Source organism: Galeopterus variegatus, unplaced genomic scaffold (genome assembly GCF_000696425.1).
Source record: "Galeopterus variegatus unplaced genomic scaffold, G_variegatus-3.0.2 Scaffold3055, whole genome shotgun sequence".
Taxonomy (NCBI): domain Eukaryota; kingdom Metazoa; phylum Chordata; class Mammalia; order Dermoptera; family Cynocephalidae; genus Galeopterus; species Galeopterus variegatus.
In genome coordinates this window covers 69557-86250 of record NW_007729166.1, presented here as the reverse complement: position 1 = coordinate 86250, position 16694 = coordinate 69557, and the positions used below count along the sequence as shown (strand labels likewise).

General features: G+C 41.4%; 1 protein-coding gene across 2 annotated transcripts in view; it reads right to left on the bottom strand.

The window, feature by feature from the left end:
• The window catches only part of EXTL3 (exostosin-like glycosyltransferase 3), a 65029-nt gene that overhangs the window by 9231 nt on the left and 39104 nt on the right, over nt 1-16694 (bottom strand). For both annotated transcript variants that reach the window (XM_008583825.1, XM_008583826.1), the window contains exons 4-6: nt 14622-14749; nt 9550-9694; nt 4449-4577 (exon numbers count right to left, since the gene is read on the bottom strand). In XM_008583825.1, the coding sequence (XP_008582047.1) occupies nt 4449-4577; nt 9550-9694; nt 14622-14749 (402 nt within the window). The remainder of the gene's footprint in view (nt 1-4448; nt 4578-9549; nt 9695-14621; nt 14750-16694) is intronic.

Genomic DNA, 16694 nt, shown 5'->3' with positions numbered 1-16694 from the left:
AAAAAAAAAAAAAAAAAAAAAAAAAAAAAAAAAAAAAAAAAAAAGTCACCACCGCAGACAGGGAAACAGAGAACCAAAACAACGCGGCCAGAAGGTTTGGATAACTTTTATCTCTTTCCAAATGTCTGTCTTTTCCCAAATAATTTTTAAATGATTGTTACTACTATTATATACTAAGAAAAAAGTTTAATTAAAAGGCCCATGCTATAATTTACAGTTGAACAGTAGTCACAGCATGTAGCCAACACCAGCCATCAGAGCCCAGGCCTCCAGAGCGCAACTGAGAGGAAGTGCAGGCCACCGCTCCAAGGGCGGCTCACCTCAGAACGGGGACTGTGGGGGTCGTGACTTCCACAGGTCCCTCACAGGGTCCTCCCAGTCTCCTCACTTCTCCCTCTCACTCCTGGCAGCTCCCCTCAGGTTCACAGTCAACAGTGAGTTACTACTGCCCTTCCCACCTGTTCTTACAGAAGCAGGAGGTGGGTGTCAGGAATCTAGAGAGGAGTCTATCAGGTGTCTCTGTCCAGTATTCCACTGTGTTCTCAATGTTCCTAAAAACCCTCCTTCTCACAGCAGATGGCAGAATACAACCTCAGGAGAAAAGCCCCTTAACCTGCAAATTACTCCATTTGTCATAAAAAGTTGTAACTATTGTTTTCACTGAAGCAATGGTTTCCAAATGTTTTTAATCACATAACCCATCAGTAAAAAAATTCTGAGACTGCATCTCCAATATATTCTGTATTATATAATAAAACATACCAAAAAAATTAAAAAGAATCAAGTAACAACTACAATATAAACTGAAGTTTAAACATTTACTTAACGAATACTGTGGATTATATTTTACACGGGAACATTCTGGATAACTTAATCTAACAGAAATACTAATGTTATGCTGAGTTAACGATAAAGAAACCCTTAATAGATGCTGAGATCCTGTGTTACCACAGAGAACTAAGACGTTTACTTAAGTTTCTGTCTCGGCTTCTCTATTACCTAAGCCAGCTGTCTTCTCAACGCTAGGTGAGTTTTTAACCCTTTATTCTAAATGAAGCCTATTTACATGCTACGTCTTTTTCCTCTTGTAAAAATAGTGCATTATTCAAAGCAATAAAATGACATTAAATCCCTGTTCTTTAGTCGATATTGTTAAGATATTACCATCACAGGGCCAGCCCAGTGGCGCACTGCTACAGTGCGCCGCTTGGGAGTGTGGCAGCGCTCCCGCCAAGGGTTCGGATCCCACATACAGACCGGCCGCTCACTGGCTGAGCGAGGTGCGGGCGCAACACCGAGGGTTGCGATCCCGTTGCCGGTCCTGGTCCGGTACGGGCGTGACACTGAGGGTTGCAATCCGTTGCCGGTCACGAAAAAAGATAAAAAGGAAAAAAAAAAAAAAGATATTACCATCACTGAAAGAACACATCTAATTACAGAAGCAGTCAAACCTTCCCAATTCCAACAAGAGAACAGTTAGTGAAAATTTGAGGTTTTTAAAGCAAAAAAAAATCACTATTTCTGAACATAAAATTGCACGCATACCCAATACTATTAAGTAAATCAATAAAATATTTATCAAACTGGTTCTTTACTATGAGGTAATTAGACTCAGAATTTGAAGAAATTAACTTAGAATTTGAAAACATTCTTTATTGAGCCTTTGATTTAAAAAAGTAATCCCAATCCTGAACTGAACTCTCCTTATCTTCCAGTAAGATAAAATTCACATACAATGCTTATTTTTGAAGTTTTCGCTTAGTGAGAATCATGTACACCATGTACAAATTATTTCCACCTAAGTCTCTATACTGAAGAGATGGTTTAGCTAATGAAACATTGGCCTAATAATATAGTAGACAAACGTGTTTTAATGAAGATGAAAAACTCATCACGTCTGTGAGTGCTCAGATGACTGATGCTATTATCAGGTACCTAATCACACGGATACGTTCCACTTCCATGGACAATGTCTTCTGATCTGCTAGGGAGGCATAAATAGAGGCAGACATTTAGTCTCCAGCCCCATAGAAGGAATAAAGAATAGAAAATTGTACCAATCATTAATTTCTTTCTAAGAACTTTGCCTCTTTAAAGTTTACAAAGAAGGGTGCTTTTCATGATTTAATATTAGAGATCTGCCACTGTACCTGGAAAACACATTATTTTGATATAAATAGTTATGACTATTATTCACAGTTTTAAAAAATCAAACAATTTGATGTGTTATTTTGCTAATTATTCTTCCTTTGTGAGGCGTTAGCAGAAGTCTCAGCAACAGAAGAAACTATAGGGTAACCAGGAGTTAGGTTCTAGGGCCAGCCCGTGGCTCACTTGGGAGAGTGTGGTGCTGATAACACCAAGGCCACGGGTTTGGACCCCTGGATAGGGATGGCCAGTTAGGCTCACTTGGGAGAGTGTGGTGCTGACAACACCAAGTCAGGGGTTGAGATTCCCTTACCAGACATCTTTTTTTTTTTTTTTAAAGAGTTAGGTTCTAACCATGGGCCATACTTGGAAAAGGTTTGATTGGGTATAAATGAACACACAGGCCCCAAGTGCATTTCTCTCTCTCTTTATGCTTTGTTTCCTAGAACTAGTGTCCTTTGGTTACCACTCTGCTGACCACTAAAGATGAGATTTGATTATCACTATGAGTACAAGCTGGTGGATACTTAGTCTAGAACTTACTTTAAAAAATGTAAGAAGAACAAAATATGCATACAATTAGGGCAATATGATACTCAAGTAAGTAAATTTATTATTTGATAAAATTAAGAAATATGCCTTTTTGACAATAATGAAAATAAGACCTTAATTAGTTTGCTGACTTTTCTAAGGACATCAGGTATAAATCCATGACATGGACAAAGCACAGTCATAAATATTATTCACTTGAACTGACAGATTCTGTAGTATTATTTGTGGCAAGGCCCACACCAGGCCTAATAACATCTGCTTCTGTTAAGGACTAACGCTAACCTAACTGAGCTGGTTGAACTGGTTGCCTGAGCCTGCAATGAGGGCAGAAGAGGTAATATAGCTGAGTTTTCTGTGTACTGAGAGTGAAATTGGTTTATTCTAGCCCAAACCCATTCGGCAACTCAAAGACAAAAACAGAACAAAACTTTCTAGAATTCTGAGAGTACTTTTGTCTTTGAGCAAATAACTTGTACAGTCCTTACTTATATGCCAGGCACTATTTTTAAAGTTTTACGTATGTGGGTGTGCTTTAAAAAGTTCATGGAAAAATAGAATGAAAAGAAAATACAAATCTTTCCATGAACTTTTTGAAGTACCCTCAGATTAACTCAGGAATTCTTCAATTTTTTGTGTGACAGGCACCACCACCCCAACCAATGTGACAATGCGGTGAAGCTTGTGAACTCCTTCTCAGAACAATGTTTTTAAATACATAAAATAAAATACACAAGATTGCAAAGGAAACAAGTTACACTAAAATACAGTAACATACGTGTTCTTTTTTTTTTTTTTTTTTTCCTTTTTGTCTTTTTTCGTGCCCGGCAACGGATTGCACCCCTCAGTCTCGCGCCCGTACCGGACCGGGACCGGCCACGGGATCACAACCCTCGGTGTTGCTCCCGCCCCTCGCTCAGCCAGTGAGCGGCCGGTCTGTATGTGGGATCCGAACCCTCGGCAGGAGCGCCACCGCGCTTCCCAAGCAGCGCACTATAGCAGTGCGCCACTGGGCCGGCCCAACATACGTGTTCTTTTTTTTTTTTTTTTTCTTTTTTGTTTTTTTTCGTGCCCGGCAACGGATTGCACCCCTCAGTCTCGCGCCCGTACCGGACCGGGACCGGCCACGGGATCACAACCCTCGGTGTTGCTCCCGCCCCTCGCTCAGCCAGTGAGCGGCCGGTCTGTATGTGGGATCCGAACCCTCGGCAGGAGCGCCACCGCGCTTCCCAAGCAGCGCACTATAGCAGTGCGCCACTGGGCTGGCCCAACATACGTGTTCTTTTAATAATGCATTAAATAACAAAATCTAGGGGAAGGCTAGTAACTACCATAATTTCAAAGCAGTGACAGACACAATAAGACCCTGCAACAAATGTAATGTGACATGAAAATATCTGTGATTTCTATTGGTGATAAACCAGTTACTGCAAATACTGTTACGAATTGTAGTCTGTTTCATAATTTAAAAAAACACTAAATTCCAGTTAGAGATTAATAAAAATAAAGATCCAACATCTTACCCACCCAAGTTCCAAACCCTCTGAATTCTATCCATTGACCTTAGGAGGGATGAGCGCCTTTGTTGACAGCTCCTTTAACCATCAAACAGCCCTGCAGGGTAGGTGGTGTCCTTACCCCATTTTACAGATGAGGACTATGAGGTACGGCACAGTCATACATGGTGCCACTGTAAGACAAGTGAATGAAGCATGCACACACCAGCAGCCCTCTAGGTGGTGGGGCCTCACCTTGATGGGGGGCTTCCGAGTGATGTGGGAGACCAGGAAGTTCATGGCAATGTCCTCACAGTTGATGTATTCATCCACCATGTCTCGGATGGCCTGGGGCATCACATAAGAATACAGGTAGGCATAATACTATCAGGAGAAGAAAAAGAATCACATACTCTGTTAGAGGCCACAGTTCTTTGGCTTTTGGCAAAAATATTCATGGATCTAAGGGCTATTTGGAAGGGGGAAGAGTTTGGATGTAACAATAACTGGAAAGCACTACTGGCATAAAGGGAGTTGGAGCCAGGGATGTTAAACATCCTGCAATGCAGATCTTCTGCAATGAAGAATTATCCCATTCAAATTGCCATGATCACACCCTTTCACAAACAGAACTTCATGTAATCACCTTGGTACCTCAGCAATTTTGAAATCAATGTAAAGATTTGTCAAAATAGGTCAGATACTGGTTCAGTTGAGCAATATGCTATCTCTGACAATGGCAGTAGGGATACTGAGGAAAAAAAGCCTTGTTATCTTCTCAGACCTCCGTTAATCACAGAACCAGGAACATCCAATCCCTCACTGCCTCACTCACAGATCCTTGAGGCTGACCGCTTATTGCCGTAGGTGATTCCCTGCTCCAAATCACCATCATCTCTTGCCTGGCCTCTTCATGCCGTCTCCTAACAGTCTCCCTCCTACCAGACCTTCCTCCCTGCATTCTCTACTCAGTACAGCAGAGTGATCACGTTAAAACAAGTCCAAATGATCACATCACTCCTTTACTCCAAACCCTCCAGTGCCTTCCCATCTCACTTGGAGTAAAAACCAAAGTCCTTCAAATGTCCTGCAAGACCCACAGAGTGTGCCAAAGCCAGCTTAAACTTACTAACAAACACTGATTGCTAAATTTTCAGGAATTCTGTGAGCCTGTTATTAAACATAACCATTATTAAAAATGTCATTACATAAACTTGAAATCAAATAAGCTATATTAAAAATCAACACAATAAACACCCAAAACTTACCACTTCTTAATTAACTTAAGAACTTAACACTTCTTAATTAACTTACGATATTTACTGTAATCTATTAACATTTTGCTGTTGTTCTGTGACTCGTAGTGATAACTCAAAATCAGCCAAGGTGAAAATATTCATACCACAGAAATCAGCAAATACTACAAAATAGGCACAAGTCAACCACGATGTGTGGCAGTATGCTGGCGACAAACAATTGAACAGGTGTGGCGCCCCGTTACACTGACTCACATATTCTGTTACCCTAATAGTACAATCTGTGCAGGGAAATAAAGAATGATCATAACATTTTTTCTGGCACAGAGTAGTTTGCTGGTTATCTTATAGCAAAGTACATAGGAGTTGGTAAACTTAAAACATGAATTACATTTTTTCTTTTTTTTTTTACAAATAGTTGATTCAAATTTGTTAACCCTTTAAATGACCAGTGGCTGTCATTAGTATGCTCATGAGAATATGTTTATTAACTAAACACAATCCATTTATTCGAGGAAATGGTAACATTTTAACAGTAAGAAAAAACAGCCTTTTTAAAAAAAAACATGGAGAAAGCATCGTGAGACAAATGTTTAGAAGTATTTTCACCATTATGTGGTTTTGTTGAAAAAATTATTTATGTTAACCTATAAAAACTTGCATATCTGCACATTTTAGAAACATAGAAAAACCTTCCAAACTGTTAAAAAAATCTTTTAAATGAAGAGTTTCAATGGATTTAGAACCTACCCTAAAACATAAAATACCTTCCCATTGGTTTGCTAAAATACATGAACAGCATCATAAAAGATTGAAATTGTTGATCTGGTTTCAATAAAACGCTGCCAGATTGGTGGACGAGACTGAAAAGCATGAGAGTCACAGCTCAGCACAGTGACGAGGTGTTTCTTCCAAGGACAGAAATTTGAACCAAGTATCAAACATGCTTAATTTAGAAACCGATCTCTGACTTGCCATAACACAAGATTCAATCAAGATTTTCAAAAATAAAGAGTATCCAATCATATTGCTTTCACTAAAATTTAAGAATTTAGGGAGAACATTATTTTGAAATTTAATTTCATCTTTATCTCAAACTTTAAAAATATTTTTTAGTAAGGTATGCACACACACATAATTTATAAATAAACATATATACGTTAGATACATGTTCAAACAGTTTTACTGACAGGCACTTATCAAAAAACTTGAGTGCTACAGATTAGAGATGACCAACTTAATTGCTTTCAAGGTCCAAGCAAGTAAGGCAAGTAAGTGGAATTTTAAAAAATGGGCACAGGAGGGCTGGCTATGTTAATAGCTCAGCTGGTTAGAGCGTGGTGCTGACAACAAGGTCCAGGGTTCAATCCCTGCACCAGCCAGCTGCCAAAAACAAACACAAAAGAAATGGGTGTAAGAAAAGTGGGGAGTCTCAGAGTAAGTGGGCGCATGCATGCCCTCTGCAGGGAGAGTGGCCGCGCAGCTATAGCCACTCTGAGCCAGGCAGGAACACAGCCCCGCGGGACCCAGCCTTCCTTACTATTGTGGTCCAGCTCTTTTTGTAAAATCTTCTAATTTTTAAAACTTAGCAATGTATAGGACAACACTGGGGGACCAAACAAACATTTCTGTATGCCAAGTGAGGCTCAAGGCTGCTAGTCTATAACCTCTGATGTAGATTTTCAAACAGAAAAAATACTAAGTTTTATTAAGTTATTTATTTCTTGGAAGTAAAGGGATCTGACCATTAACTTTTTGAAAGAACAATCGGAGAGTTTGAGAAGGCAGACTTTTCGGAAGACAAGGGAACTCTCAAGCATAAGTAGACACTGCTAAAATCAGTAGTTCCTGCTGAGATGAGCCAATGTGAAAATAGACGACTCCTAGTTAGACGTGGTTTCTCAGCCAGCCGCTGTCTGATCCCCAGCCCTCTCACACTACTTGCAACCTCCAGCCCAATCAATTTTGGAAAATAAGCACGAGAGCTAATTTCAAGAATGGGATGAGTATATCAGCTTCACACGTTAAGTTTTAAAAAGAAAAAGAAAACTGAAAGTTTAATGATTTCTTAGGCTGCTTCAAAATGTCCCTAATAATATGGGGCCGGCCCGGTGGCGCACTGTGCTAGTGCGCCGCTTGGGAAGCACGGCGGTGCTCCCGCCGAGGGTTTGGATCCCACATACAGACCGGTTCCCGCTCACTGGCTGAGCGAGGCGCGGGGGCAACACCGAGGGCTGCGATCCCGTTGCCGGTCCTGGTCCGGTACGGGGGCGACACTGAGGGTTGCAATCCGTTGCCGGACACGGAAAAAGACAAAAAAAAAAAAAAATGTCCCTAATAAGATGACTTTTACGGTTTTATTTGAGGTGACTTGTAAGATGCCACCATCTGAAATGAAATACATAAGGGAGAAAAGATTTGAAAGAGTTGGGGGAGAGGCAGTGAGCTTTCTGGGGAAAAGTTCAGTCTGAAGTACCTGAGGGACAGACAGATGCCCTGAAAACAATTAAATACACAAATTACACATCTCAGCGAAAGGAGAGGCTAGAATATAGACATGGAAATCATCAGCCTGTAGGTGCTAAGAAAAGCCACAAGCCTTGGGAGCATCAGAGGAAGCCCAGGCAAAACACAAGGTAAGAAGGGCAACAGAGGCTACTCTGGGGCTCGTCGGCATTTATAGGGAACAGTGGTGGGTGGTCTTCCACGCGGACGAGAGCACCTGGAACAACGGGGGCACGGAGTGGAGACAGGGTGAGGAGCCAGGCAAAGCCTTGATGACTGTGAGGAAACAACTAGGAGGCTGGTGGACGGCAGCAACGAGACAGATTTTACATGACAGCTAAGAAGTAAACATCCAGAAGAGTCACTGGCAAGCAATGAAAATGTTCCCTACACCTTCCCTGCTCCAAAGTACAAATCTGGGGAAATAAGTAGCCTCAGAGTCTACGGGAAAGGGCCAAAGAAAAAGCACTGGCCTCAGAGAAAAGTCGGGTTTCAATTGGGTCAAGGAGCCAGAGGAGGTGTTCTGTGAAGGAGGAGGCAGAGGTGACTTGGTTATCTCAGAGCACAGGGGAAGACCTCAGGACGGAAGGTACAGAGCACCACCCAACAAAAATGTAACGCAAGCCACACATGTCATTTTAAATTTTCTAGTAGCCACATTTTTTAAAAGTAAAAAGAAACAGTCACATTAACTAATATATTTTACTTAACCCAGAATATCCAAAATAATTGTTCTCAACATGCAGTCTATACAAAAAATTACTGAAGTCTGGCCAGTTAGCTCAGCTGGTTTGAATGCAATGTTATAACACCAGGTCAAGGGTTCTGATCCCCATATTAGCCAGCCACCAAAAAAAAAAAAAAAAAACCACATTATAAAAAATTATTGAGATATTGTACCTTCTTTCTTTCATGCTGCATTTTCAAAATCTGGTGTATTTCTTACACTTAAAGCTCATCCCAGTTCTGACCAGTCAATAACCATATGTGGCCAGTGGCTACTTTACACAACAGAAGAGGTCAGAGGAAAGATGGGTCAAGAGCAAAAAGTAGAACATAGAGATGACGGTGCCAGAGAGAAGGAATGACTAGAGGGGGTGCACTTTGGATATTCAGTGAAATTTGGGATGTGAGACACAGTGAGAGTAACAAGTTCTAAGGAACCAAACAGAGCCACAATAGACAGAGGCTCGTGGTGGGGCTCGGAACAGTAAGGTCAGTCTGTGTCAGAGAAAGGCCAGGGTCAGCCTTGTGTTGGCTGGGCCATGTGCAGGATGGCAATGCTGAAACTGGAAGGTATCTAAGAGGTCTGTCTGCCAATGCCCTCAGTTTTACAGAGAGACAGCTGATGCCCAGAAAGAGAAACAGGTTTTCCTAATGGCTTTGATGCAATTGTGCAGGCAGCCCTCCCAACCTTTTTGTTCCAGAGTTGCTCAAAGCATCTTGATCATTGTCTTAAAAAACAGAAATAGCTTACCTCTAGCACGGAAGGGACACAGAAGCATTAGGAAAGCTAACCTGAGGGCAGCATTTCACTACCGTGCAAAGGCTCAACTCTTACTAAGCTGATGCCACTCTTAGCAGCCTTTTCTTACCTTGTGAAAGAAGGCAGCACCTGTCAGCACCATGGACAGTTCGCAGGAGTAGTTGGAGTTGTAGAGCCAGGACTGATGAGGGACATCCCATGCATGGTAACGGCCAGGAAAGCCCACGATGCGGTCCCGTGATTCTCTCCACACCCTCAAAAACAGAAGTGCATGCATACACCTGAGTACAGAGCTCTGAGATGAGCAGCAACACTTAAAAATCTTGCCTCTGAGGGCCAGCCCGGTGGCGCACTGCTACAGTGCGCCGCTTGGGAACGCGGTGGCACTCCCGCCGAGGGTTCGGATCCCACATACAGAACGGTTCCCACTCAGTGGTTGAGCGAGGTGCGGGTGCAACACTGAGGGTTGCGATCCCGTTGCCGGTCCCGGTCCGGTACAGGCGCGACACTGAGGGTTGCGATCCGTTGCCGGACACAAAAAAAGACAAAAAGGAAAAAAAAAAAATCTTGCCTCTGAGCAGGCTCTCTGGCTCTTAGGCTTTTATTTACTTTTTCCCTTTTTTTTTTTTTTTGGTCAAATAACAATATCAATCACAAGCCAAATAGGATAAAAACAAATAAACAGTATCATATGTAGCTGCCTTAATAAGCACCTGCTTATTTGCCCTCTATTCTGGCAGCCAGCATCTCTCCAGCCCCTACAGAAAGAAGAAGCTGATATAACATGGACAGGGGTCTCCAGAATGGTTTATGGACAAAAATCTACTAAGAAGCAAGAAGAAGATATCAATCTCTATTTTTCATCTTATTTAATTTCTAAAAAAAAAAGTTTCTCTCTCTTTTTTTTGGCAGCTGGCTGGTATGGGGATCCAAACCTTTGACCTTAGTGTTACCAATACTACATTCTAACCAGGTGAGCTAACTGGCCAGCAAAAGTTTTGTTTTCAATGAGCATAATATATTAGTTCAGTAGGACATGTATGTAATTTATGTATATTGCATACTTAACTTTTGCAATACTTGTGTACTGAAAGAGTACACAATAAAAAAGTCGAGTGACCACAAGTCTGACCATAGGAGACTACTGCCTGGGGTGAAGTGCATCAGTGTTAATTCCTAATTTGAGCAGAGCTCAAGGAAAAAGCAGTATCATGAGAAGAGAGAAGAAGAGGTCTACAAAACCACACAAATGAAAGGTTTCGCTAAATGCAAGAAATAAATTCAGAATTCAGTATGTTTTGGGGTAAACTTTTATATCACTTCCAAATTTATAGGTCAAGCAGAACAAATTAAGTGGGCACCCCAGTTTCACAGGCTGAAACTGCAGAGCTGGAAGCACTTAAGCTCCACAGAACACACAGGCCTGTGCAAGAGCTTCAGGAGATTTACTGCCAAATCACAACCTTTATCCCAATAAAACAGCCTTCTAGGTGGGCTTTTTTTAGACTACTGATTTTTTTATTGTGGCAAAATTTAGCATTTTAACCATTTTTAAGTGTATACAGTTCAGAGGTATTAGTTACCTTCACACTGTTGTGCAACCATCACCATCATCATCTCTAGAACTTTTTCATCTTCCCAAAACGAAAGCCTACACCCATTAAACATTAGTTCCCCACTCCTACCTTCTCCAGCCTCTGGCACCCACCCTTCTACTTTCTGTCTCTATGAACTTGACTCCTCTGGGACCTCTTATAAGTGGAATCACACAATATTTATCCTTTTGTGCTGTTTACACTTCCGACTATTATACATAATGCTGCTGTGATCATTCATAAACTGCTTTTTGTGTGGACGTGTGTTTTCAATTCTTTTGGGTGTTCTTTTATCTATCCCTTAAGAATATGTCTGCCTTTTTCTTGGCTCCATAAGTTGAAGTTAGTCAAGATTTACCTTTGCCAGAGGGAAGAATTCTTATACTCACCCTTTCCTTTTGAACTTGGGTCTGTTTCATTCCCATTCAGGTGAAATAGCAAATAGGGGAGATTAATAAGAGAAAGCTTTTAAAGATCAAAGTATGCCCATACAAATGAGAAAGCAGTCGGGGTGAGAAGAGGTGAGGACATACACAGCCAGAGATAATTCACCAGTTCCATTACTGGAGGCTAAACCTCGAATTTCGAACGAATGTTATGAGACACATTAAAAGGCTCCCTGTTATTCTCTCACCACCTGGAAATCTGTTGAGAAATGGCATGGAAAAGGTCAAAAGTCTTTCTAAATTGGGACCACAAAAGACAGCAAATGCCAGCTGTCTTAATAAGCCTCAAACTCATCAAAGCTGGGACTCCTTATCAAAGCTGGGACTAAATCATTCTTGGGATCTCCTGTTAACACCCCATGACTCTGATCGTGGCTCCTAGTCCTTCGGTATGCTCTAAACCATGTCATGCTGTGTCAGAAATATACCCTCCCTTCCCTACCATCAATAACAACACCTGCAAGGGCAAAGACCACTCCTGGTCATGACATGGCTTCCTTCCTTTCATAAAAACAAGCAGACAGCTGGCTGTTTATTTTCATGTAACAAACAAAATACCCTGGTTTAGGACGATTTTTTTTTAATCATCGCTAACAACAGACTTGCTTCAATAATATCCTAGGAGGAAGTCAAAGGAATAGGAGGAGCCTGGCGGGGGGAGAAGAACAGATGTTCTAATTTATCAGAAATGTGTCAAATCATTCTTTATAGATTTAAGATGGATACAGCAATAAAACTGCTGCTCCTTTCATCTGCACATCTGCACTCACAAACCGAAGCCAGCGGGAGCCAGAGGTCTACTGCACATCCACACTGATAAACTGAAGCCAAAGGGCTGGGCAAGGCAGGTCAGGCATTCAGTGAATGGAATACGGGTACAGGGAAGAGCGCTCCATCCTGGATCCAAACTTTATCCAAACAAGACCTCCACAGAAATCTATTACAGTGCTTCTCAAACTATCTTAGCAAAGAACTAATTTCCCCCTAAATTTATTGTGGAATGATACTTTTGTAAAATGCAATAAAAATGAACTGCATCGTTTCTTAAATGTGACACCAAAAGCACAAGCAACCATAGAAAACATAGATGAACTGGACTTCGTCAGAATTTAAAACTTTGTCCTTCAAAGGATATCTCAAGAAAATACAGACAACCCACAGAGTGGGAAAAAATATCTGCAACTCATATCTCTGATAAGGGACTTGTATCTACAATATGCAAAGGACTCTTACAACTCAGAAATAAAAAATGAACAACCCAAACCAAACTGGGCAAAGGATCTGAATTTCTTCAAAAAAGATATAAAAATGGCCAATTGGTCAATAAGCACATGAAAGATGCCAACATCATTAGTCATCAGAGACATGCAAATCAAAACTATAATTAGCTACCACTTCACACTGACTAGGATGGCTATAAGTGTTTTTTAAAAAAAGAGAACTTAAGTGTTGATGAGGGTGTGGAGAAACTGAAACTTTCATACACTGCTGGTGGGAATGTGAAATGGGGCAGCTGCTCTGGAAAACAGTCTGGCAGGTCTCCAAAATGTTAAACACAGAATTGCCATATGATCCAGCCAGTCTAGTCCTAGCTATAAACCCAAAAGAAATGAAATGTTCATACATAAACTTGCATATGAATATTCATGGCAGCATTATTCGTAATAGCCAAGAAGTAGAAGCAACCCAAATGTCCACCAATGGACGAATGAGTAATCTAAATGTGGTATATCCGTACACAAGGAATAAAATACTGGTACATGCTACAAGGTAGATGAACCTTGAAAACACTGTTAAGTGAAAGAAGCCGGTCACAAAAGGCCACATATTGTATAGTTCCATTTATATAAAATGTCCAGAACAGGCAAGTCTATAGAGACACAAAGGTTACTGGTTGCCTAGGACTTAGAGGGGCTGGAGGGAAATGGTGAGTGACTGCTAATGGGTATGGGGTTTCCTTTGGTGGTGATGAAAATTTCTAGGATTACCTGTAGTGATGGTTGCATAACTCTGAATATACTAAAAACCACTGAATTGTATACATACCTAAATGAGTAAATTGTATGATACGTGAATTATATTCAAAATACATTACAAAAAAAAATGAATTGCAAGGAAAATGATCACACACTTGGATGTCATAGCAAATGTCTAATTGCTTTAGAAGTTTCTAAACGCTTACCCTCGATTTTTGTACTTACCTCACTATGGACAGGTAATGAACTGTCCCTGGACCAACATGCCAGTTCATGACACACTCTGAGCAGCCCTAACCCACTCCATTCTTGTATCTGTAATGTACCCTCGAGTGGGTTGCTCAAGCCCTGACAGCAGCTACTGAGGTTCAGGACAGCGGCACAGCTGAGTGGCTGCATAGAAGTTCTGGAGTCAGACAAACCTGCGTTTGAACCCCAGCTCTGTCTGCCACTTACTCTCCAGCTTCATAGCTTTGCTCTCTGGGGCCTTTACTTCTCACATTATCAAGTTTCGGGAGGATTAATGAGATAAATCAGGCAGGTGCTCAGCTAGTCCCTGGCACACGGTGTGTGTTCAACAAAGGTTAAGCATCATCATCATCATCATCATCATCATAATCACCATCATCTCCTCCTCCTCCCTCCTCTCTTTCCTCTTGGATCTTTGCTTCCAACCCCATATTCCCCCAAATCTTTCTGGGCCCAGGATTCTGCAACTATTCCACTGCTCCAACACATAGCAATGTGTTACTTCTATCTGCTTACGAGTTATTTCCCATTCCTCTAACAACAAAACCTTCAAGTTTCCTCTAGAAAACAACCCCTTGCCTCCACCCTCAGCCCACATGGTCTGGGTTTAAGGATGACATACTCGCAGCTCCAGGAGCAGGCAGTAACCCTGGTCTAGCCCATCCAAGAATTCCATCTCCCTGGCCTAGGAAGAAGAGCCTATGTAAGAGCAGAGCAGAACCTAGAGATAATGAAATGGTGCCCCCGACACGAAGACCCTGGATCCAACTGCAGCCTACATCAGCCCTTACTGCCTCTGATGGCTTCTCAGTTACTATCAGCCATGAAATTCATTTTGCTTCCTGATCCAGGCCTGAGTTGGTTTTCTGTCACTTGCAAACTAAAGTGTTTCCTGACTGAAAAGCAGTCTCTCACCGAAACCCAAACATGATTTCATCGTGGCGGAGGTGAGCATCGTCATCAATAGACAGGATGGCCTCAGTCTCAATTTCATTCCAGGGCAGGAATCGATTGTTCAGACTGTTCTTCTCAGTACGGACCACCTGCAATGAGGAAAGAAGACACTAAAACTCAATGCTGCATTACAGAATGCAAGATCAAAACTGTCTTTAGGTCAAAGGAGACTATGGCTAAATTTACTGAATAATTTTGCCTGATTACCTACCACCTGCAAAATCTAGCATATGCCATTCAGAAGTAAAAAACTGCTTTATTATTTCAACAAATGTTGATTTCACGTTTTAAGCTTTATTCATTCATTAACTAATTTTCTTGTGAAACAAGCTAAAGCTGAGGAATACTTTACATATGGAATAAACACAGTCTAGGGAAATTAAGAATGACTTTCCCAAAGAACACAAGGTGGCGGAGTAGAACTGAGATTCCCACCCCTAGCTCTGAAATCCCAGCTTGCTCATCAATTTTAAACCAAGCTCAGATATCCCTTGCATCTATGTCACTTCTGACCACCAGTTTTAAGGCCTTTTTGGAAATATAAACCAAAAAAAACCCAACAACAACAAAGCATAGACTATCCTGCTGAGGTTAATTACTTCACCTTTATAATTCCTACCTACATGAAGAAAAGCTTTCCTTCCTTTTCAAGGTATAACTATTCAGTAAGACTAACTGCTTCTGAGTCTTTAGCAAATACCAGATCAAGACATCTATCCAAAGTGATCCATATATCCAAAGCAGTATTCTCCTCATAAAACAAAAATCAATGCCTCAAACAGGAGAACTACATTGTAACAATTTTTTTCATTTAACCATATCTCAGGTAAGTATAGTTCACCTATAATGTAGGTGGCAGTTCTGTTACTCACCTTGCCTCATAAAACTCAAATAAATGCCCACAGTCAGTACTTCGACAGCTCCTTTTAATTTTCTAGTATCTTTATCTACCTAACGAAGAACCATTATTGTATTCTCAAAAACCAAAAACAAAGAGAATCTCATGAGGAATAATCTTTTTAGAAATCCAGGAAGGGTCATACTACTTTCAACAGACCATCTCACTTGTCCGGAGGACAATCCCTCTCCCTGGCATGATGAATTCACTGTGTCTAAGCCCTTAAAGTGCATGAATGGTTTCAAAGACACTCCCATGACGTCATCCACTGTCCCTTCAGCTTAAAATACCTCTCTTCCTCCACTCTTCTGCCAAAATCATTCTCACCCTGGAGAGAAAAACTGCATCACACAACTGGCAAGCTGAGAGAGCCAGAACTGTGTAGAACTCATGCCTGCTGACTCCAAATCCAGTCCTTGTTCTGCTAAACTTATGTTAACTTTATAAATTTCTTCAGACCAAAACCACCATGGAAAATGCATTAATAATTTGTGTTCCATAAAGGTAAAAAAAAAAAACTGCCAATGAAGGAAGCATGTGAAATAGCTGATCACTCAGAATGTTGACTTTATTAAAGAGCCTTTTTTTAGACTTCACCTCAGCCCCAGAGGAGCTCTGGCCCAACCCAAGACAAAGAGTGATCTGTGACAGATATGCTACTATAGACAACAGATGTCAGAGCCAAACAACGGACATAGAATTCCATCTTCCCTGCAGTATGTTGGATCAGTTTGTAGTGTAGGGACTCCTAACTCAGATTCAGCAGCGAGAAGACAAAGGAACTGTGACCTGTGTCAGGAAAAAGAGTGGCAAGGACAGGGATGCCAAATACTCACCTTAGCGGCTACTGGACTCTGTTCCCCATGGAGTAGGAGGGTGGCCAGAAGAGGTAGGAGCCAAACGGCAAGCTCAGCAACATAAAATGCCATCTATTGTAATGGCATCCCAATTCCAGAGACATTAAAATACAAAATACAGTCTGCCTCAGGAACCAGGGTGTACTGTACAGCAGCTGGTCCCTCGGACTCCCCAACAAACTGCCCAGGTCATTCATTTTACTCTGCTCACAGGACTGCCACTCGCTCAGTACAGAGCCGTAAGTCTGCCAGTTCAGCTGACACAGCTCCTCAACTCTT